This window comes from Columba livia, chromosome 21, assembly GCF_036013475.1.
Source record: "Columba livia isolate bColLiv1 breed racing homer chromosome 21, bColLiv1.pat.W.v2, whole genome shotgun sequence".
Lineage (NCBI taxonomy): Eukaryota > Metazoa > Chordata > Aves > Columbiformes > Columbidae > Columba > Columba livia.
Window position 1 is genome coordinate 1,289,353 of NC_088622.1, and position 21,273 is coordinate 1,310,625.

Sequence of the window (21,273 nt, forward strand, 5' to 3'; positions counted from 1 at the left end):
AGAATTTCTGACCAACCAGAGCACTCAATAGAATCCATAAACAGATGGGTATTAAGTTCGTTACTTTGTCATAGAAGAATAAAAGGCAATATTTGGTATTGTTCAAGAAATGCACTCCACTGCACTGAGGAATGGAAGCTAGACTCCTCCAAAGCCCTTTCCTAATGCTATGGAAAAAAATCATCTACATCACCAAAAACTGCCAAGGAACTACTGGGCCTTTCCTTTCAGCGCCAGCATTTCCAGTCCAGCGTAGTGACCAGAAGCTGCCAACAGAAACAGGGCTTCGCTGGCCTGTGTTACATCAACCGGGAGCGTAAAAAGGGAAGAGCTGAATTTCCAGTAGCTGGAGGAATATTGGCAGGAATCCAGTGCTGATCAGACTAACAAGCTCTCCTTCCCCCTGCCCAAGCCATCAGCACACATTAAGCCAAGCTTAAAAGGCAAAATGTTAGAAACTGTCATACTGTTGCCGTAAAAAGGACAAGTAGAGACTATAGCTTCCTGTCCCATCTTTGTGGCATTTCCCATCAGCAGAATGTTAATTATGAGATGCAGCCGTATTAGGCCAAGGCTCCTGGTTTCCCTGGTTTCCCGGCGGCTGGGCAAAGCGTGCTGTTTGTGCAAGCTGGATCAGCAGCAGCCCCCCAAGCAACTATTGCACCATTTTAAAGGTTTGCTGATTCCATGCTTGAGAAGTCAGATGGATTTAATCAAATTTCAAGCATATCACAATATTTATTTAGTGACTTGGGGGGCTGGCGGGGGAGCTGGCACTGATAATGGGAAATGGTTTCATATGTCACACTACTCAGAGCTTATGAAAAGCCTAACGCCAATAATTTAGACACAGAAAGGGCTCTGCTGCTTTGGATTAATTTTAAGTCATGGGAAGTGGCAAACTTCTTTCCTCCTCCTCCCACTGTCCTGATATTTTTCCCAAAAGCTCAAAGCAGATATTGGAAAAAATATGTAAAAAAATATATATTAAAAAAAGAGAAATAAAGCAAAATTGTAGACACTGAACCAGATTAAATTGATCAAATAGGATATTGTAAATTTCTGTATGAGGCTTTCAAATAAGCCCACTATAGGTGGACAGTGAGAATCTGTTACTAACAAAGGGATTACACCTCGAGAAGCAAAGTCACTGAACTGCTCCTGACAGTTCAACCACCAATGTCCAAATTCCTTGGACAACTAAGGGGGAGAGGGTGAGGGATCTGAGGAGAAGCTCTTGTAGCCCTAGACAGCAGCTGTATTTCTTTACTTCCTCTTCACAATTCCATGAAACAGATAAAAACTTGTCAAAATCTCTTCCTTTCCCTCCCTTCCCTGCCAAATTAGGAAGACAAAAAAGCCGGTTTCCTTATTAAAATATCTACTTTGACTGCCTCTGGTTCTCCTTTCCATCTGTACAAACATACAGTTCACGAGTAAAGCACAGTCCTGTGCTCCCAGTGACTATATGTGTATTCCTGGCCTGAAACAGCTATAAAACACTGTAGCTCAAGGCCTCCCTTTAAGTGGACACATTTTACTTTGCACCTGGAGGTGTTCACAGTCCGCCCAGCTCCACTGGTGCCAAGTAACATCTCATCACATTGCTTTCTATTATATTACGCAACTGTGCCCTCAGGTCACAGTCAAATCATACCCACAACATCTATAAATGTTTCCGTACTGGGGATTCAAACATTTAGGACCAGGTCTGCTGTGTTTGTGAAGTGTGGGCTCTTGATCCCTGAACTGATAGCAATAATTTTGCAAGTTCTTTGAGGGTTTTGTTGTTTGCAGAGTACACATTAGATATCATTTCTGATGTGGATATCCCCCCCACTGAAACACAAATACCCATAATGAAAATCTTGTTTGTTAATATGGGTTTCCCATATTCAACCCCTACTTCATGCTCTGGTTTAGATCTTAAAATTTACTTAGTATCATACCACATTCATGAAAAAAAAACAACAAGGAAACAAAAAACCCTGAACAAGCAATCCAAACATTCATGGGCTACTGACAGCTTCACTACTGCAGATGGTTGAGCAGGCACGGAAAGGACTCATCTAAACCAGACACATCTAGGAAAACAATAAAATAAAAATATTTATGCAAACTATTTTTCTATCAGTGCCAAAAATAAAGAAAAAGAGCTCTTGATAGCAAAACAACATACAGGAGCTTCTAAGTAAAGACGCTACGCAGAAGCTGAGACAACAATGTGATCTAAGGTGGAGAAGGGTGAAGAAAATCTGGTCTTACCAGTAAAGAATATAGGGGATTTACTTCGAATTTCCTCCAATTTTTGAACGAACAAGGCGTTCATTTCCCTCTGTAGGGTGCCCACTTGCCTTCGAGAAGTTTCAGAGCAGCGCTTGGGGAATTCTGGGCTTCCAAGACTTTCTAGACTGCTGGAGTTGGAGGATACAGAGCCATTGCTGGCTGCAACCAAGTTGACAGTGCTTCCATACTTGCCACCCGACTGGCACTGCCAGCGCGGCCGGGTATGAGCCTTTAGTCCGTGACATTTAGATTCAACACTTTTCTTCCCTGGGGTCACAAAAGACTGGGTGCTCCTTGTTAGGTCATCAGCAGTTCCAGGGCTGTTGCAAGACTGCAAATCTGATTGCCGCCTGGGCTGGCCCCGCACAACCCAGGTTTTGAGCTCTAACCTCTCTTCTCCACTTACACTGCTATACTGCTCCTGGTGAGGTATATCTTTAACAATAGGCCTGCTGGGATGGTCACTCCACTTGCACTCTAAATCTGGGCTTTCTTTGGAACCAATCATGCATTTCATGCAGTTGGTGGCCACTCCAATCCTACCAGAGCTGTTGATGGCGCAGCGCGCAAAGACGCTTTGCTTCTCACTCTGGTGCTCCTGCAGCCGGACCCTGTTGGACCTCTGCAGGGGTTCACTGAAAGCAGCACCCCCTCGAGCACAACTCTGGCTTTTGGCGCTACGAAAGCTGTGGGTCTTACCTTTCAACCCCTTGCCAGGTACCTCCCCACTGGCACCATCTCTGGGAGCTGGTGACAGAGAAGGACTTTCTGGCTCTTGCTCGAAGCGAGGCTGTGAGGCAGCATCCACTTCACCGTCTTCACCGGCCCCCTCAGAGCTGTTGTCTTTGGTGTCAAAAGCAATTTCAGGAAAGCCCTTCTTGCTCTTCTTCTGGCTTTTGGCGGGCGCGCTGGCCGTCCGTCTCAGGATGTGGCTGCTAAAGGAATGTTTGCGATGGAGCTGACCAGCAGCATGACTGTCCAGAGAGGCCTGCTTTGGATTTCTGAGAAACAGGCCTTTTAGACCTAGAGCTTGTTTGGCCTGGAAAATTAAAAACAAAAGAAGTCCTTAATAGAAAAGGCAAGTCTTCTACTTTGGGCACAGGACCTCACATACAAATGGCCAGTCCACATATGCGCACACATGGAGCCTCCTGCCACATTCCTACCAGCAGCACGAGAATGAAACCAGTAACAGGACAGAGATTAAGAGTGAAAAAAAATCAGTACCAGCAGCTTTGCAAAATCTCATGTCATCTTTGCTTAACTATGATTTTAGATAAAATTTCCAACCAGGCTTGTCTTTGGATTGATCATAATCTGCTTACTACCATATAGCTTCTTATGACATAAGCATTAGATATTGAAAAGAAAGCAAAAAAACTTAAGTACTTCAGTCTATGAGGATCTAACTCTGAAAGCTGGAGAGTGTCTTGGTGACTGTCAAAGCCACAAAGCTCAAGGTATTCATAATGCCACATATTTCAGACTCTTTAAAGTCCAAGTGCTTCCTTTTTAGCAATACAGCTTTCTGGGAGTTTGTTGTTTGAACTACATGCACAACAAATGAACAAATATTTTGCTTTCTACCTCTCCGATTGCATTTTGATGATTTCCTACCATACCAAACTTATCCAAAGACACTCACGTATGTTTTCATCACTGAAGAAACACACTATAAACAAGTGAAGTTAGTCAGGGTGATAATGCAGTACTTCATATACTTCGGTACTTAATTAAGTGTTAAACATATATTCACCATCATAAACCTCCCCCCATCATACAACTGATTCCCATTTTGGTGAAACAGAGTTCCAGCATTCCTGTGAACATTCCAGGTGTACTTGCCAACTTTTAAAGCAGCAGGCTGACGCCTGGTGAAGGGTATGTTGGTTTTGCCCTATTCATAGAGCCTTGTACACCTAAATCACTTAAAGCAGAGAAAGAGGCATTTCCCTTCTAATCTACTTCTCCTCCTCTGTTCCCTTTACTTCCCAGTTAGATCAGACCCTCTTTAGTAGCTGTGGCATAAAGAGTGAATAAAAATAGAGCACATAAGCCTGTGATTGAAATGCACTGTAAGAACCCATTACAAAATGTGACCAGCATCCCTGCTTGCTGGCACTTGCTGTCAGTTCAATTTCTCCCCTGTGATGCCATGTGAGGTCACATTTCTGCAGTGCCAAACAATGGCACAGAAATGTCTACTTTAAATTACAATGGTCTGTCTTTCAGCCCAAAATATTTGAGTGCTTGCTCACACATTTCTCATTTTGTTTTGCAGGACTTAGTGGACAGATATTCGCTGTACTGTACAGCAGGTCTGGGTGAAAAGCTGCTTTCATTCCTAAGTGTCCTGTGCAATCTGGCATATGGGATCAAGGTTTATTTGTCTGACACAAAGCCCAGTGAAGGCATTCAGAATATTACTTCAGGCTCTAATTGACTGAAGTTTAGTTACTACATGCCAAGATACAGTATGAGGAGATGACTAACAAGAGACCTAAAATGGTCTTTAAAACTATATCCAGGATAAGATAAAGAAGGTAGGGATTGATTTTTCCCATGTAAGTCAGAGAAAATTTAATTTAAATATTAATAAGCCTTATGTGAGAGTCAGACGATTGAACAGTCTGCTTGGATCGGTCTGGATTCACTTTCACCAGAAAGCTTCAAAACAAGATCTTGCATTTGGTAAGGAGCGAAGGGGAAAAAGCACCGTGCTCCAATTGAGACAAGTTGGCAAGTACACGAATTCGTTGCTACAAAAATCAGACAACATAAATACTTGCAAAACTCAGAAAAACTGTCATCCATACACACACACAAAAATAATATCCAACAAAAATAAAAGCAAAGCACTGATGGAATGGGTGATGCAAGTGCAGGGCCCCGGGTATCATTCTAGCTTATTTGGTGCATCTTCGTTAAGCCGGGCACTATTGCTTGAATCAGTGCGGTGATTCAAGAACCCAAAGACAAATCTGGTTAACTTAGGGGAAAAAACAAAGTTTTCAGGAAAAAACAAAGAGAGCCATTTTGACGGAGATCCAGAACATGTGCTTTCAGCTCTAGTCCAGCTTTTACAGAGCTATTTCATTCTTTAAAGCTGACTTGAAAAACAGCACAAGAGGTTTTCCCACAATTTAGCGAACAATTCACTGTTAATGTTCTTTTCCATGTGAAAGGTTTGAATTATAGTACAGAGAAAAGACAGCAGAGACTCAAAGAAGAGAGAGAAGAGGGTACAGAAGGACTCTTATCCTGGATCTGCTTCATAGAGGGAGGGCTCTCTGCTCATCAATGGCCCAACAGAACTGACCGTCAAATGTCGCAATTCACATTACATGAGTCAAAAAGCTTCAAAATGCTAATAAGGAAACATTGATGCTAATGAAGCAACTAGTTAGAGGCATGCAGGTGTGTGGTGGTGGTCACTGCACCTCCCTGGGACAGGAGGGGGTACCTTCAAGGCGGCTAAAAACGCTCTGCTTCTAAAAGTAGATATTTTGGACATAGAGAAGCCCACTGAAATCACAAACAGACAGAGCAAAGGCAGAATAACAGTGAGGGTGGATCTCAGAGATACGCACAGCTAGAAAACCACAAGAAATTCTGCGATACGTGAATAGACTACAGAAGAGACAGAGACAAAGAAAAGCGTCTCCAGGAAATAGCACAGTCTAGAAAGAGATTTCAGTTAAACACAAGTTAAGGTGTAAACAAAATCTAAAGACTTTGCTTTAGTAATATCAAGCTACTGAGAAGGTGGAATATCTACACTTAGGAAAAAAGCCCCAAAAGGTTAATGCTTGCATTAGAGTATCTGGATTAATAAAGGATGGGTAAAACCAGGCTGACAACTGTGGTGACTTTTCTGCCCAAATTTCTGTTAACTGAAAAATCAAAGCAGAACATAATTCAGAGACCAAAACAGAAAGGGCTGTGTAATATTTGTTTCACATTTTCAGTAGCTTTTATTTTAAAAAGAAACATGTACAAGCTCTCCTTCCAAATCCTTGTATTTCCATCACATCAGTGCACAGTGTGGAACTGACCTAAAGTGTCTAAAGTTACATTCTTTCCAGAAACAGCCCTTCTTCCTAGAAACACAAAAAAAAAGCTTTCCTGGGGTTTATCTGTTTCATCCCATAGAAGTTCTGATTAAAATCTAGCAATTAAAAATGTTGTTTTCCTTTTGAAGAAGAGTTTTAATTCCCCTTACACGAACAGCACGAGAAAAGGAACTTTGGTCTCCCGGCCTGTTCAACGCCGCCTCCTCCTGTCACGGTGCTGATATTACAGTATCAGTTTATTGGAAGTGGATATGAACTGGCTTTGAGATTCTGACGGCACCGTGTTCCAGTTTGAATCCACTACTCCTTGTCCTACCGTTGGCTGTCACCAAGAAGAGCCTGGCTCATCCTCCTGACACTCACTCTTTAGATACCTGTAAACATTAATGAGGTCACCCCTCAGTCTCCTCTTCTCCAAGCTAATACTTGTTGTATTGGACACAACCATACTTATCTATATAAATGTGTGCACAGTGCAATGAAATAACCTTCCCCTGTGGCTCCCTCCCTGCAAGAATCTCTTTTTCTAACTTTCTCTATGACTTGCCTTTATCTCCATGTATATTCAGAACGGTTTCAGGCTACCATGACAATCGTGGAGAGGAAGCTTACTGCAGTTAAACAAATACGTTATAGCTTGGACCTTCACCCACGGGGCTTCCCTGGTGCGACACAAAGCCCGCTGGTGCGCTGCCGTACAGGAGCTGTGCTGTGCCCCGCAGTCGGCACTCACCTTACCACAGATGTCATTGATGGCCACGTGGACAAAGATGGACGCCTCTTCTATACCCTCCAGGTACACGTGTCGGTAACCTGAAACAGAGCGAACAGAGCTGACAAGGAGTTGAAAGGATTGGGAGAAGAGCACCGAGAGACTTCCCTTCTGTAAACAGCAAAATAAATTAAACGCTATTTTCCCAGCTCCTCCTCTAAATAGGCATCCAGGCTTGTGCATCACCTCGCCACACTCAGTTATCTGACAGCCACACCACTTACAAACTTTACTGCCATTTTTTAATCCTCTTTATTTTATAAAAAAGCCGTTTCCTGTTTTTTCCCGTGTCACATATTGCTGCTGTCAAACCAAACTGAGAGTTATAAGACCAAAACTCCAGTGTGTTTCAAAAACTGACAGGAAGAAAATGGAAGAAAAAGCTGTATGAGATAACAGGAGTAAAGATACTGCATGCCAGCCTTTTGAGTCCACAATATTTAGCCACCCTGCCTAACAATCTGAACCATTTTTTTAAAATCTCATCCCATAGAGTTAATTGATTTAGTTTTCATCATCGTATAAATCATTAATGGACCAAGGTAGAGAACTCAGAGTCCACACTCCCAGTCTCCTGCTCTAACTAGAAATTCTGCAGCGGACACATGCGCTCACATTAACCCAGCATTTGCAGCTCCTGTTCTCACAGAAAAAAGCCCAAGCCAACTGAGCTGGGATGTCAGCATTTCCGTCTTACCTGGCATCATACTGCTGAACGCAATTGTTCTTTGCCCAATAAAATCACGCCCGATTGGATCGTGATCCCACACAAGGAACCGAATCAGTGCAATCTCTGGCATGTGGACTGTGAACACCAACGTTTCCTCCCACATTGGGTTAAAACCTTGGAATGAAGAAATGAGCTTTTAGGTTTTTCATTCACCAGGTGCAAGAAGAAAGAATGCTGCCTATGTAAAGAATGCCTGAACTGCAACGTCATTCTAGCTTTCCTAATAGTTTGATCGTTGTTACTGGAAAATGCAGTGCTCCCACACACTTCTGCAGGAGACACAAGAGTTTACAAGAAACGTAGTTGGATCTAACTAAAAAAAACCCCACATAATCTTACCGTTATCATCAACTACTCTGGTTTGTTCTTTGAAGCAGTCAACAGGTAAGCCTATCACTTCTACTTCAACAAAGGGATCTATGATCTGGAAAACACAAAGTAACAAATACTGAAAACTGCAGGAAGTTAAATCCCCATCCTTAGCCCAGCCAATGCGGAAATAAACTGTCTCAAGCACAGAAGAACAATGACTAGCTGTCCCATACCTCTCCTCTATCTCCCAACATGGAATCACGTGGCTTGGGGAGTTGTTGACCACTGATAATTCTTAGAACCAGCTGTTTCTTCAATTGACCAGGGAGTGGGTCTTCAGAATTTGGATTAAAGACACCTGTAAGAACGAGAAGTCACATAATGGGAAAGAAGTGGGGATGACCTTAGAGATAACTTCTGGCTTATTTGCTTCTACCATCAGAAACACATTTTTAGACAAACTACAATAAGGATCCACACCCACTCTTCTCATGCAATAAGTAATCCATTTATTTTGCTGGTTTTCTTACCTTGACACATGCAGTTTGGTTTGAGGACATAGCCACAATTCCCATTGGCACTAAATTTGGCCCGGTTCAGTTGCAACATTCTTCCCTCTGACTGGTAGTTTAGTGCAACTATTTAAAGAAAAAGTGATATTATTTACCGAGTACACTAATAACATTCTTGTTTGTAGAAGAATTGTCCTACATAACACACATCGCAGCTTCAGAGAGATAAGCTCTCCAAGAGAGTCTGAACTCTGAAGTCCTCCTGCATTTGAGAAGTTCATTTATTTCCATTTATCGACAACTGCTTGCACGGAAGACACATGTTTGAGGTAGTCTATCTAGGTAACGCACAGTAACAAGGAGAACTCAATTGTCAGTAAAGCTCAATGAGCAGAGAACTCATGGTATTTTAAGGGGTGATTCCAAAGCCCCTGTTATAAAACATCCTGCTTGAAATAAAACGAAAAACCCCCAAGTTTTCACTCTGCTCACCAAGCTGGCAGCCAGCATTCCAGAACGGCTGGGGATTGTAGTTGCTGGAGTCCACCCGATACGATGATGGGTAGATGCGGGACAACTGCTGCTGGTTGAAACGCAGATACTGTGCTGGCTTCTGCTGCAGTATCTGGTGGGCTTTTGTTTCACTGAAAGATGAGACCTGCCAGCTGGAAGAGACTATAAAGAACAGAGGAGGAGATTAGAGGTAATCTTATTTATTTATTAACTAGATAAAGCATTCAAAACTACGTAGCACTAGTTCCTTATAACTATCAAGCATCACTTGAATACATTCCACTCAGAGGGAACGATGCTTTTCCTTATACTCCAGCAACAGATGGATGGTGGCAACAGATTTGACTTGAAAATCTAAACTCCACACTTGAAGTGCTCCTCAGACCACTCTGCCCAAGAGCACAACTACACCCTCTGCCATTTCCCACGATGCAGGTGTTGTGTAGCAGCTTCTACACAAGCTAGCAAAGACTACATGGGTACCACTACCTGTAGGAATGTTTTCTCCTTTATGGAAGCTGTCACACAACTCTTTAATAACAAGATATGTAGGAACATAAATCTTCCCATTTCTTTGTACAGCAATTACTTTCAGCAGATTTTTAGCTCAACTTACTTTCAGTTTCAACATCGTGGATGCCAACAGACTTTGTGTATTTCACCAGGTCAGAGAGTGCCCTGCACAGCTTCATTGTTTTCTTCTGTCGGTTCATCCTAGAAAGATAAAACAAATTTATCTCCCATTAATTAAGGGGTAAATTTTATCTTTCATATTTAAAAATACATATAAACAAATAGAGTGCGTAAATCGTTTTGACCAAAAGGTGGAGTATCTATTCACATATATATTCACTTCTCAGGTCAAGTACTAACAAAAAACCTGTTTAAATCCTAAAGAAATAGCGAGAAATTAATGCTCTGATCCTCCTCATTTGCTCGGGTTATCAATAACATCACATCTACTGATCTCCCAAAGAAATCTCCAAAGTGACCTCATGAACTGCTTGATCTGATTTCTTATTTCTGAAGCCAGAAGCAAAAGCAGCCATACTTCGACGTCAGGATTTTTAAAGAGGCAATTATAAAAGAAAATATCAAAATCATCACCTGAATGTTGATGCAACTTCACTTCGCAAATCATAAAACAATTTTTAAAAAAGCTGGGGACCTGATACACTGCAAATCCACCTTAATGGATTCAGACAAGGTTCCCTGTACTTTGCTGATGAGTCTGAACGGCACCAAGAGATCATTCTGATGATCTTGCGGCAGACATCGGATCTACCCTTATACCAGATTCCTGTCCCGCACCTGCAGCCTTCAGCAAATTGGCTTCTAGAGCAGAAGCACATCTTTTTAGTGAGTACATTTCTGTAGGTATCTCTTTTTAGAAAAAAAAATGCCAAATCACTTGTTAACAAACCTGCTGCCATGTACAGAGCTCCTGGCTAAATTTCCTTGAGAATCCGAATCATCTTCACCCTCTTCCAGACTTGTCGCCTTTTTCAATTTGCTTCCTTTTTTCTGTGCCACAAGGAAATAAAACCGTAATATCACAACTGTCTGATCAACGTTTGAGCAGCTGGATCCAATTGTGCTTCGTTAGGCCAATGAGTGTGTTGCTTACAGAGAATGACAGCTTTTGTAACACTCAGTACTGCGGAGTCATGTGCATGCATACTGGGAAGACTCAGCCTGAGGTCAGAGCGTTTCTATAAAGGAATCATAAATCCGCAGATAAAAGCTGCAATTTTTTTTTTCCAGGTTAGATCTTGGATACTTTTAGACCTTGATGTAAATTGAAACTATCTGTTATGCACAATTATAACCAGTTATCCAGCCTATCTATTCAGTGAGCAGTCTGACAGCAAGCAAGCCTCTGACAGACAATGCAATTATGATATTCCTCTCTAACACTGTGTGCAAAGAAAAGACCTACCCAAGAACACAGTACTTAGTGCAGACCTGGTCTACCAAGTGGCTCACCTTGCGTTTAGAAAAACTGCCCATCAATGACCGGCTGTGCCTTTTGTTGGTACTGAAGTCTTCCCCAGACTCCACATCATCCTCGAGTTTATTCTAAAGAAACCAAACAAAGAATAATTTAGCAGACCTGAGTGCTACAGCATATTTAAACGTTCTTTGTTTCCCAGACTGTTGTGGTTAACACCTATGCAAAAGGATTCTTGAAGTGGATGGATGATGGCAGAGCGGTGGACGTGATCTCCCTTGACTTGAGTCAGGCATTTGACGCAGTCTCCACAGCATCCTCACAGCTGAACTGAGGGAGTGTGGTCTGGATGAGCGGGGAGTGAGGTGACTGCGAACTGGCTGAAGGGAAGAAGCCAGAGAGTCGTGGTCAGTGGGGCGGAGTCCAGTTGAGGCCTGGATCTAGTGCAGTGCCTCAGGGGGCAGTGCTGGGGCCTGCATTATTCAATATATTCATCAATGATTTGTACAAGGGAATAGAGTGACTGTCAGCAAGTTTGCTGGTGACACCAAGCTGGGAGGAGTGGTGACACTGGAAGCTGTGCTGCCATCAGAGACCTGGACAGGCTGGAGAGCTGGGCAGGGAAAAATTTAATGAAATATAACAATCCCTAACATCCTGTGATTATGTAAATCATTAGGCTTAAAAGCACATACAAAACTCATGCCATAGAAAGTTTTGAGAATCTGATTTTTAGTTCTCATCTAGCTTCAATCCCTAGTTAGTACACCTGCTTATTACTGGCAGATCTCCAATGTTTCTCCTTTGCATGCAACAATCTTCAAAGCTTTTTGTGGCTTATTACAAATTCTAAAATGATATTGCCTCAAGTTCACGAAGCGTAGTCTGTGGGCTGAGTACATTTTTATAAAAAAAGCATTAGTATAAAATGAAAATAAAATGTAAATGCACAGAACATAGAACTGAGGAAAAAAAGCCCAACTTTCATATGAGCTTTTTATAATGGAAAATAAAATTCCTTCTGTTGGAAAGGCATTTGATGTGTACATTTCATGCTCCAGTTGCTGTGTGTGCAAGGAAAAAAAGCTTTGTGTATCTGACAGTGATGTTCACCTGGTATCACCATTAACTGAATGAATTCAGCTATGAATCTGAAGCCAATAATACATCATTTATTCAGCAAGCTAACATAATAAATGAAAATGCAAAACACCTTTCTCTGAAGTCACTGGAAAAAGTAATTGGACTTTGGAGAAAGAGGTGTTCAGCATCTCGGTTTACATTTCGAAGGACTGTCATATTTCATTATTCAGCTGCAATAGACTATCCCTCTGCATCAAGTGCGAATCATAAAACCAGCTAAAATTAAAATCTCATTATCAGCAAATTAAACAGAAACTTCTACTGAATGACAAATACAAAAAGTATTCTTGCCTATAACACAGCTTTTATACAAGCAGTTGTATAACTTTTATACAAAGTTTCCATAAGATGTCATGACAAAATATTACAGAAGGGAACACATTTTCTTGTATATTGAAAGAGCCAAATTTGTGGTGGTCAGGGCAGTCATCCAAGAATGGAAAACAGAGCTTCCAAATCCCAGTTCTACCGAAGTCTGACTGGGGACCTGAACGTGGATCTCCCACACCCCAGGTGAACGTTTTGCTACCTGCTTATTCTTGAGTTGAATTATCCCAGTTAAACTAACCTACACTGGAGACAGGGACCTAATGCCAAAGAGACTCCACAAAATTCATCGTGTGACTCTCTCTCTCTTGTTTTAAGCAAAGTGTTGAGCATTCTTGAGTTTCATTAACACTACAATAGCTGCAGACACCTCAGGTAAACTGAGTTATCTTTACTGGGGAGTCTCAAAACCGATAGAGAAGCCCAACTTTAGACATCTGCCTTTGAAAAAACAAGCATTATTTGTTATGAAATAAAGTACTGTGTAGCTACAGAGACAAAGAAAACAACGATCAGGTCTTGAGGGAAGTGAAGTACAGTAAAACGTGTTCACCTTCTTACTATCTGATTTTAGTCCAGCCTTTCCAGACGATGGTAGAGTGGTAACTGTAAAATTGTTCGGATCTTCACAGTCGCGGATTTTGGATTCTTTTATCAGTGAGTCGAGTTTTTTCTTTGCTATATTCTCCACTCTTTTCCTATTACTAGATGCCTACAAATAAACCAGAATCATTAAACTAGATAGAGATCTAATAAGCCTTAGTAATTCCAGCAAGGATTAATGCAAACTCAGATCTTATGTGCAGAAACAAAAGAAAACACAAAAGATTCTTGATTTGCACAATGTGAAGCAGTTACCTGCTGCTCAGTATCAGACTTAAGGTAAGGTATGGAAGAATCTGAAGCCCTGAAGTAGATGTTATATCTAAAGCATAAACAGATTGAAGTGATGAGAGTGAAACTAATTAAAACAGTTCTAATTAATCCAAGACCAACTGTTAGCAGAGCTATTCAGATGTAACGTCTGCTAGAAGCCAAGGACGTGCTAACATAGAAATAGTTATTACTGAGATACCTCCCCATACTGAACTCATTCACATATGCTGTGTTCTGCAGCACGTATTTAGTAAAAAGTCTGATCTGTTCCGTTGTGCTGTCCAATACCAACACTGATGCAATAGAAAATAATGGAGATACTACTATTTAAAATATGAAAAACAAAAAAATTCCATACTTGAAACACAACCACTAGAACTTTTGCCACAAATTTTTGTCAAATCTGTCCCCAGGAAGGTTTAGAACCTAAAAGACTTGAGATGTATCCCAAAGATTAGACACATCTGCATTCCAGAGAACCCATGCAAGTTTTCTTCTCACTGGGATGGGAAGGCTTGACATCCATTTACATTCAAATGGCCGCTTAACTTACATCTCCATTCATTAGTTTACAGTCATCATCAATCTCATCAGCACTGTCCTCATCAGAAACTTCACCCTCCTCTGCATCATCACTGATGTTGGCTGGAAGTTTCTTCCCCTAGAAGACAGAAGGATTACACAGGCAGGTTCAGCATGCAGCTCTTGCCATCACACATAAAAAAAACTTCAAAGCACGCAACCACATCCTTATTGACTGAGAAGACACCTGTTAAAACCTTAAGTGCCAGGTTCCTGAAGACTGCTTTTTGTAAAATTGTTTAAGTGATAACCTGGCAGAAATCATAATCATCACAAACAAGAAGAGGGATGGAACAAGCGAAGCAGGTTTTCACCTTAACAAGTATTTTTCCTTTAAGACTTGCTGGTGAAGGAAGCTTGGTAGAATCATCGCTGTGCACAGAAGACAGGTCCAGTTTGTCTCCCAGAATTTCAGTGAGATACTGAGCCATCTTCTTCTGCTGAATGACACTGCAATGGTTCTCAATTGACAAGATAACAGGGTACCTGGCAGAGACAAAAGCAAGTATCATCAACTCCAAATTGCTTTTATAGCATTAAGACAAGGGTTACTACTGTCCGAGCCATTTCTGTAACAGACATCATCACCAAAGAATCCACAGGGGTTGGATAAATCAGTGTGCACACGGAACTGATATCCCACTAATCTCTCCAAAATGAAAGGTTATTTTTGACAGCCACAGGCTTTCAGCCACACAATGCCCGCAGGACAAAACCTTCCCAACTGATGACTACAGTTAAATCCCAAGCTTTGCCTGCAGCTGGTTCCTTAGCAGTTTGCAGCCTACCAACAGCCATGGCTACAACCTCTCCTGGGAAAGAAAGCACCCACAAGTCTGTTTATAGCCCTGAGACTCAAAAGCTGGCAGACTGTACATACTCATTCTTGATAAAGGCATATTTGTTGATAGTTTCAATCACATCTTTGAAAAGAATTTTGGAAGTCAAAGTGTATCCATGGTGGACAATTGGTTCACCGTCCGGCCCATCCCAGCAGTCAACTGTAGAACAAAAACAAAGACACCTATCAGACAAGTAACATTTGGGGCCACCAAGACTACGAGACCCTGCAGTTCCCTTTAGCCACCCAGCCAGACATGTACCCAACAAGCCCAGGTATCAGTTCGTTTCCCATAACAGAATCCTACTTCACTATCAGAAATACCAGATTTCCTTTTATGTGTAGCATATCACTGCCATGTTTGCCAGTTTGTTTGCCACACACTTGGCTCTAAAGCATATACACCGATACATTCTACTGAATGTTAGTATCCTCTCCACAACAATTTTCTTTTTCCTCTAACAAGAGTACTCTTCAAAATTCTGCCTTATTTCCATGCTCAAGAAGTGTACCTATTAAATGACAAAATTACTTTGTTGTTCTTCATGAACCTTTGTTCATAATTACTTTGTTCAAAATTACTTTGTTGTTCTTTATGTTCCTTCACAGAGGAGAAACACAACTATGGAGCCTACCAATGATTCCTTTTTGATCCTTACCTTCTACGCAACGACAGCCAGACTGTAGCACCCAGGCGTACATGTCCACCCGGGACTGGGACATCAGCTGATCTCCCATGAGGTAGGTATTGTGTGAAGAGGTAATGAAATAGTGACTCAACGGATAACTCATGTCCTGATTCACTTGGTAGTGCTCTGGGTTGAATATGTCCCCTGATGGACTCCGCATGTAATTGGTGAAACCTGTAAGCAAACAAGACCATAAATAATACAGTTTTGTCCTTTGTGTTGCTGTAGCCTTCCTAAAACCAGCCACAAAATTCATTTCTACATTCACGAACATGTAAGTAAGATATATAAATAACACCACTACATCCCAACTGTCCCAATGCCCAACTGTGATTATTGCTTTCAGGAGATCTCTAGCGACTTTGTCAGCGGAGGCCAGGAAAGCACGCTTCTAGACAAATTTCCTTATCATCCCTCTGCACGTTTACTCTGGATCACATCACTCCTCTCACTAAAGCTTAAAGGACTTCCGAAAATGCCTGCAAGAATGATGCAATGTATTTTCAAAAAGCACCAATAAAGACACATCCAGCCCCAGCTGACCTGCAACAACTGCTGCTTCTTCATGACATGGACCTTGAAAAAGATCTTCCAAAGAGTACCAATTTCCTTTTAGGTTCCTCAGCAAATAATAGATATTAAAAAAAACAAACCAAACCAAACTCAAAACCACCAAAACCAACCACCACACGGCCCCCTCCCCCCCCCTACTGAAAAGCATACCCTGTACAACATGGCAAAATTATATCACTCTCGATTTTGCAATTGAATGCAATATTCGCATAAGCATTTGAACAGTTGCCTCTTCCCTACAAAAGCTCCCCCAGCCACCTTACCATCAATCCCCAGAGCTCCCTCCTTCTTGTTCTCCAGGCACGGTTCAAACTTGCTGATGATTTCCAGGCAGTGTTCTTTAGTCACATTCGTCATCTGTGAAAGTAGCAAAAATGAAATGCTAACTAACAACCACAGCTTCCGCTGGCTCTTTGCTCTGCATACGGTTTAACAACTGGCCAGATCCTCCACAGCGGCACTACGGATTTCCAGTCACCCCGTGAGATTCTCACTCCCGTCGATCAGTGTCACATCCGATTAAGAACCAGAGCGCGCTGTGAAAAGTTCCTGTCCTATTGGCAGCCGCCTGATCACAGCCAGTAAAGAGAGTTCTGCTTTGTAGGTCAAATCTGGTTAGCATTATTAGGCACACACAGCATCCAAACAGAACGAGCTTTGTCACAAACCAATGGGATTTCTTCTCTTGCAGGATTAAAGGATTAGTTTGCATTATTGAAGGGTTTTTAGTTTAAAATAAGAGAATGGTTCATCTTTATGCAGCAGACAGAAAACTCAGTTACTAGCAGGGTAAGATAGAACCAGGACATAATGCTCTCAGAAAGATCCTTGAGGAAATCTGCTACTTCAAGGCTTCTCTGCATTCTCAGCTGAAAAAGGAAAGAGTACAAAGGGAAACATTTGTTTGTAAATGTTATCATTCATAAAAAAGGGCAATTTATGATAAGCCGTAGGTTTTTTTTTACCTTGCAGTGTATTAACAATTGAATTTTAACAGTCTTATTTAATATTCCTGCTATTTACTGTTCATGTACCCTCTAATTATTATCCCTACTATTATTAAATATTCTGTCCTGAGTGGCCTGGTAAATCTTTTCCAGCAGATTCTGTACGTGACCCATGAGAACACAGCCCTTGTCACCAGAGGGAACTGCCAATAAAGTGACCAAGCTGATGACTGTTTTGGCTACATTAAATCTTTGCTTGGGGGGACATGAAACCACCAGCATAGCTGCTACCAGATCAATGCCTTTTCTGGGAGTAATTTAAAACCTAGTAAATAAACGTAAAAGAGGAAGAAGGAAAAAGCCCCTTTATTTGCCCATATTGGATAGGTTTGCTGGGTTCAGAAAATAAGATCTGGAACAACAGAAGGTTTTTCTGGTACAGCTTCAAACGCCCAGAACGAACACTTGCTTTCCCTATACATATCACCCGAGAAAGGGCAGCACCAGAGAAGCCCCACAGGCAGGAGTTGTCCCCATCACTGATCAGCTGAGCTGATTTGTGTCCTGTGGCCAGTGCTCATCTCCCTCTCACCATCTGGAGGATCAATTGACCAATGAAATGGAAACACAGGCCACTCATCTAAAAAGATAACTGCCAGAGAGGTGGCTTTTTTATTCATTCATTTCTTAGGCAACTTTTGAAACTGATGGAGATTTATAACTTACAGGCATGCAGCTTCAAAAGAGATCATGAGAGGAAAAAGGCAAAGACGAGTCAATGCATTTGTCCCTGCACTGACTGCATCTTGCTGTCCAATTATTTTTCCTCACTTCAGAATCTTCCACAAGTCTCTAGATGAAAGAGCAGAGGATCATTCAGGGACCTCAGGAACTCATCCAGCCCCAAATCCTGCCCAAAGCAGGGTCAACTACAAGGTCGCAGCAGTGAGTGTGTTACCTAGTCTGGTCCTGAAACACCCCAAGGATGAAAGCTACACGACCTCTCCAGGTCCTACCTTCTGTTCAGTCTCCAGGAAGCGTCTCAGGTCATCTGCATCCAGGTAGTCCTTGTGGTTGCTGTAGGTGAGCATTAGCAGGTACAAATCGCGTCGTGTTGACATCATCTTATAGAAGGCGCAGAACTCATCAAAGCCCAGCGTGCCCTGGTTATCATCTGTATCAGCCTCCTGCATTACAAAACGATTCAGCAATGAGATACCAAACTGCCCAGCAACAGCCTGAACAAACTTTAAATAAGCAAACTCCTGCATGTGAAAAATCAATATTGAAAATAAATGCAGGTTGCTGCTGCCTGACATGGCTCCTCACCACAGCCTGCTAGAACAGACTGGTTTATTGAGCTGGTGCTTGTCATAGGAACACTTTGAACAGCACTGAACCTCTGAAATGTATGTGCTAGTGCATTTTAACTTTTAAGGTCTTTTTTGTTCCATAGGGAACCCTGCTTGAAGGAGTTCTGTCTACAGCAATGAAGACAGCACGTCTTTATGTTGTGTAACACCAGAAAGTACCTGGTGTAATGCCTTTTTCTATGAATAACAATTTATCTATGATGTGTTTCTGGAGCTCGCTTCAATTTACCAAATGAACTGTGTAGTATCTCTCAGCAGAGTGGAAACAAACCAGCTGCCAAAGTATTTACCATCTCTCCTATTAGGTTTCACATTAATTCTCCAGCAGCTCAATCCTTGTTCTTTTAGAAAACAAAATACATTTTCGTTTCTTACCTTAAACATTTGCTTGACTTTCTGCCGGGGTAGGTTCACATTCAGTTTGTGCATTAGCTGCAGAACTTCACTGATACTCAGGCTGCCGTCACCATTTTTATCTGCCTCATCAAACGTCTGCTTCAACCACATTGAACAGGAGTTAAGGGACAACACGGAATATCAAGGGATATTACCGAACATTATGTATAGGTGATTTTTTTCATGTCAGGAAAGACTGTATATGAGGCTGGGGATGACAGAAAGTTCAAGGTAATATACAGCTCTACTGATCTTATTTCAGTAAGAGTTTCTAGACTTGCTATGCTCAACGTGCAGCACATGCTATTTACCCAGACTACTGCACAGAACTAACTTCGGAGCGAACTGCAATGTTGCATCACACTTTGGCCTGTATAGCCAAATGAAATGGACAGATTTGCATAGGGAGTAACAGATGAAAGAATATATATGTGTGTTTTTCAGTCCATTCTAGTCATTCATCTCCAAATCTTGCCCAGAACAATCCTCTTCAAGAACTCCTCTCGGCCTCTGGAAACAGGGAATGCACTGGGAACCGCTTTGAAGATTTGAGCCTAGCACATACATTTAGCCAAACAAATACCTGAAGGAATCCCTATGCTATCAATAGCTTTCCATCACTTGGAAATCTCTCCGATAGGATAAGGATATTGGTCTCTGGTCCTCTGGCGCTTTGAGAGGCTGTCTTCATCACTGATCCCTGCCATCAGATATTTCAGCCCTGTGATCCAGGTTCGTGCTTCCTCTCCACTGGAAGATACCAGGTCAAGAGATTCCATATGGTCTCCATAGTAGATGCTGAAGCAGCAGTTGGGATCAAAACTGCCATCGGCATAGCGCTGAAAGATCTCTGATTGCTTCCCCTCGCAAACCTCCTGAATAGAGTCAATGGAAACTAGAATGACAAAAGCACGTAGCTCATTAATGACTGTGTGCATGCCCAAAGCTGGGCAGGATGCATTTAACCTGCAGAGAAATCCTGTAGAGAAAGGGCCCAAACCTCACACTGCAAGGTCCCCAATCCACACGGGTTTTGTCTGCAACTCATTTACAACATGCTACACTACTGCAACCTGCATAGCTAACAAGAACAACTTAATCTTCATAAACTATTAAACATAAAATCATTTACTGCCCTTTAAATTCAAGTATAACATTCTTCTTCATCTCCCGTGAATGAACCAAATCCTTTGCGCTCATTCATTTATAAGGCAGCAAGACCCTGGGAGGAATCGGAAGAAAGGCTGACACTCACTTTTGGCTCGCTCATTCTTTCGAGAAGGTCTCCAGCGAATACACGACTTGTGCTCGTCCAGGTAATAGAAGCGGACCAGCCCTTTGGAGCCGCCACGCAGTTTGATCATCTGGGTACCAGCTTGCATGGAACTCATACATCTTTCCACTGAAGAGAGAAACAAAGTGATACCATAAGTCAGACTTCGCCCCCTTTACAATCGCCTTTACAGGAAGAAAACATATCAATTTTCTCATAAGCACCTTAAGTTCAGAAGCTCAGTTCTACAAATTCCCAGATAAGCTGCTCCCAGCATGTGAACAATCCTAATAAGCAAACTCAGAAAAACTGAATTTTAAAGCAGCAATATATAATAAAGCTTCACAAACCATATATCCCTACAATTTGTCCTGATACAAGAAAATAAAAAAGCCAACTTCCTTGCTTACTGTTAGAATGATGTTCTAACGTCTGTTAATTAATCATTTAGGATTCAGTAGCGTTATTGTCTTCTAGGATTTTCTGGGTTTGATGTAAATGTGTGAAGGAGTGGGAGTATTTTAGCATGTGAGGATGAAAAGAAGTCAGAAGAATTGAGTCACTGGGTATTTTTACACATGGACCAGCTTTGTCAAAAGCTCCACGTCCGAAGTCGGGGCGACGCCGCGCAGCTCCGGCCCAGCCGCCCCTCTGTCACAGCACAGTCCCAGCTCTGCCGAGTTCTGCCCTGCTAACAGATTCTGACAAGACGCATCCTCATTGTACGCGCAGAACAACCGCTCTTCCAAATACCGTTTGCTGGTTTTATTACGAATTTAAGGAAAGGCTGCTGTGAAGCTCAGACAGCTAGTGAAGCTTAAGGGTTTTGCCATCGTATGTCAGTATTCAGAAAACAACCTCTCAAGAGCCCAGTGACCTAGGATGGAAGAACACAGAGATTCTTCTCGATTCAAAGTCTGAAAACTACAAATACTGCAGGAAATATCAGAGTTAAGAGATGTACAAATCCTGACAGACAGCAAACCCACCTTACTGTGGGTATGAAGAGGGAGATGGATTCTATCTATACAACAGAAAATTTCAAAAGGTCTGCATATGTCAAAGCATACTACTTTGCATTTACTTTTCCCGAGGAATGTAAAG

The 21,273-nt window shown here is 41.9% G+C and overlaps 1 protein-coding gene across 1 annotated transcript in view; it reads right to left on the bottom strand.

Moving 5' to 3' along the window:
* Positions 1–21,273, bottom strand: part of PLCH2 (phospholipase C eta 2) — a 36,354-nt gene that overhangs the window by 3,987 nt on the left and 11,094 nt on the right. The window contains exons 2-21 of the mRNA XM_065037366.1: positions 20,152–20,298; positions 19,548–19,791; positions 18,876–19,005; positions 18,144–18,314; positions 16,444–16,537; positions 15,578–15,781; positions 14,958–15,078; positions 14,392–14,563; positions 14,049–14,156; positions 13,173–13,331; positions 11,185–11,277; positions 10,622–10,722; positions 9,815–9,912; positions 9,178–9,360; positions 8,704–8,811; positions 8,407–8,531; positions 8,201–8,285; positions 7,829–7,975; positions 7,093–7,172; positions 2,986–3,325 (exon numbers count right to left, since the gene is read on the bottom strand). Of these exons, the coding sequence (XP_064893438.1) occupies positions 2,986–3,325; positions 7,093–7,172; positions 7,829–7,975; positions 8,201–8,285; positions 8,407–8,531; positions 8,704–8,811; positions 9,178–9,360; positions 9,815–9,912; positions 10,622–10,722; positions 11,185–11,277; positions 13,173–13,331; positions 14,049–14,156; positions 14,392–14,563; positions 14,958–15,078; positions 15,578–15,781; positions 16,444–16,537; positions 18,144–18,314; positions 18,876–19,005; positions 19,548–19,791; positions 20,152–20,298 (2,910 nt within the window). The remainder of the gene's footprint in view (positions 1–2,985; positions 3,326–7,092; positions 7,173–7,828; positions 7,976–8,200; positions 8,286–8,406; positions 8,532–8,703; positions 8,812–9,177; positions 9,361–9,814; positions 9,913–10,621; positions 10,723–11,184; positions 11,278–13,172; positions 13,332–14,048; positions 14,157–14,391; positions 14,564–14,957; positions 15,079–15,577; positions 15,782–16,443; positions 16,538–18,143; positions 18,315–18,875; positions 19,006–19,547; positions 19,792–20,151; positions 20,299–21,273) is intronic.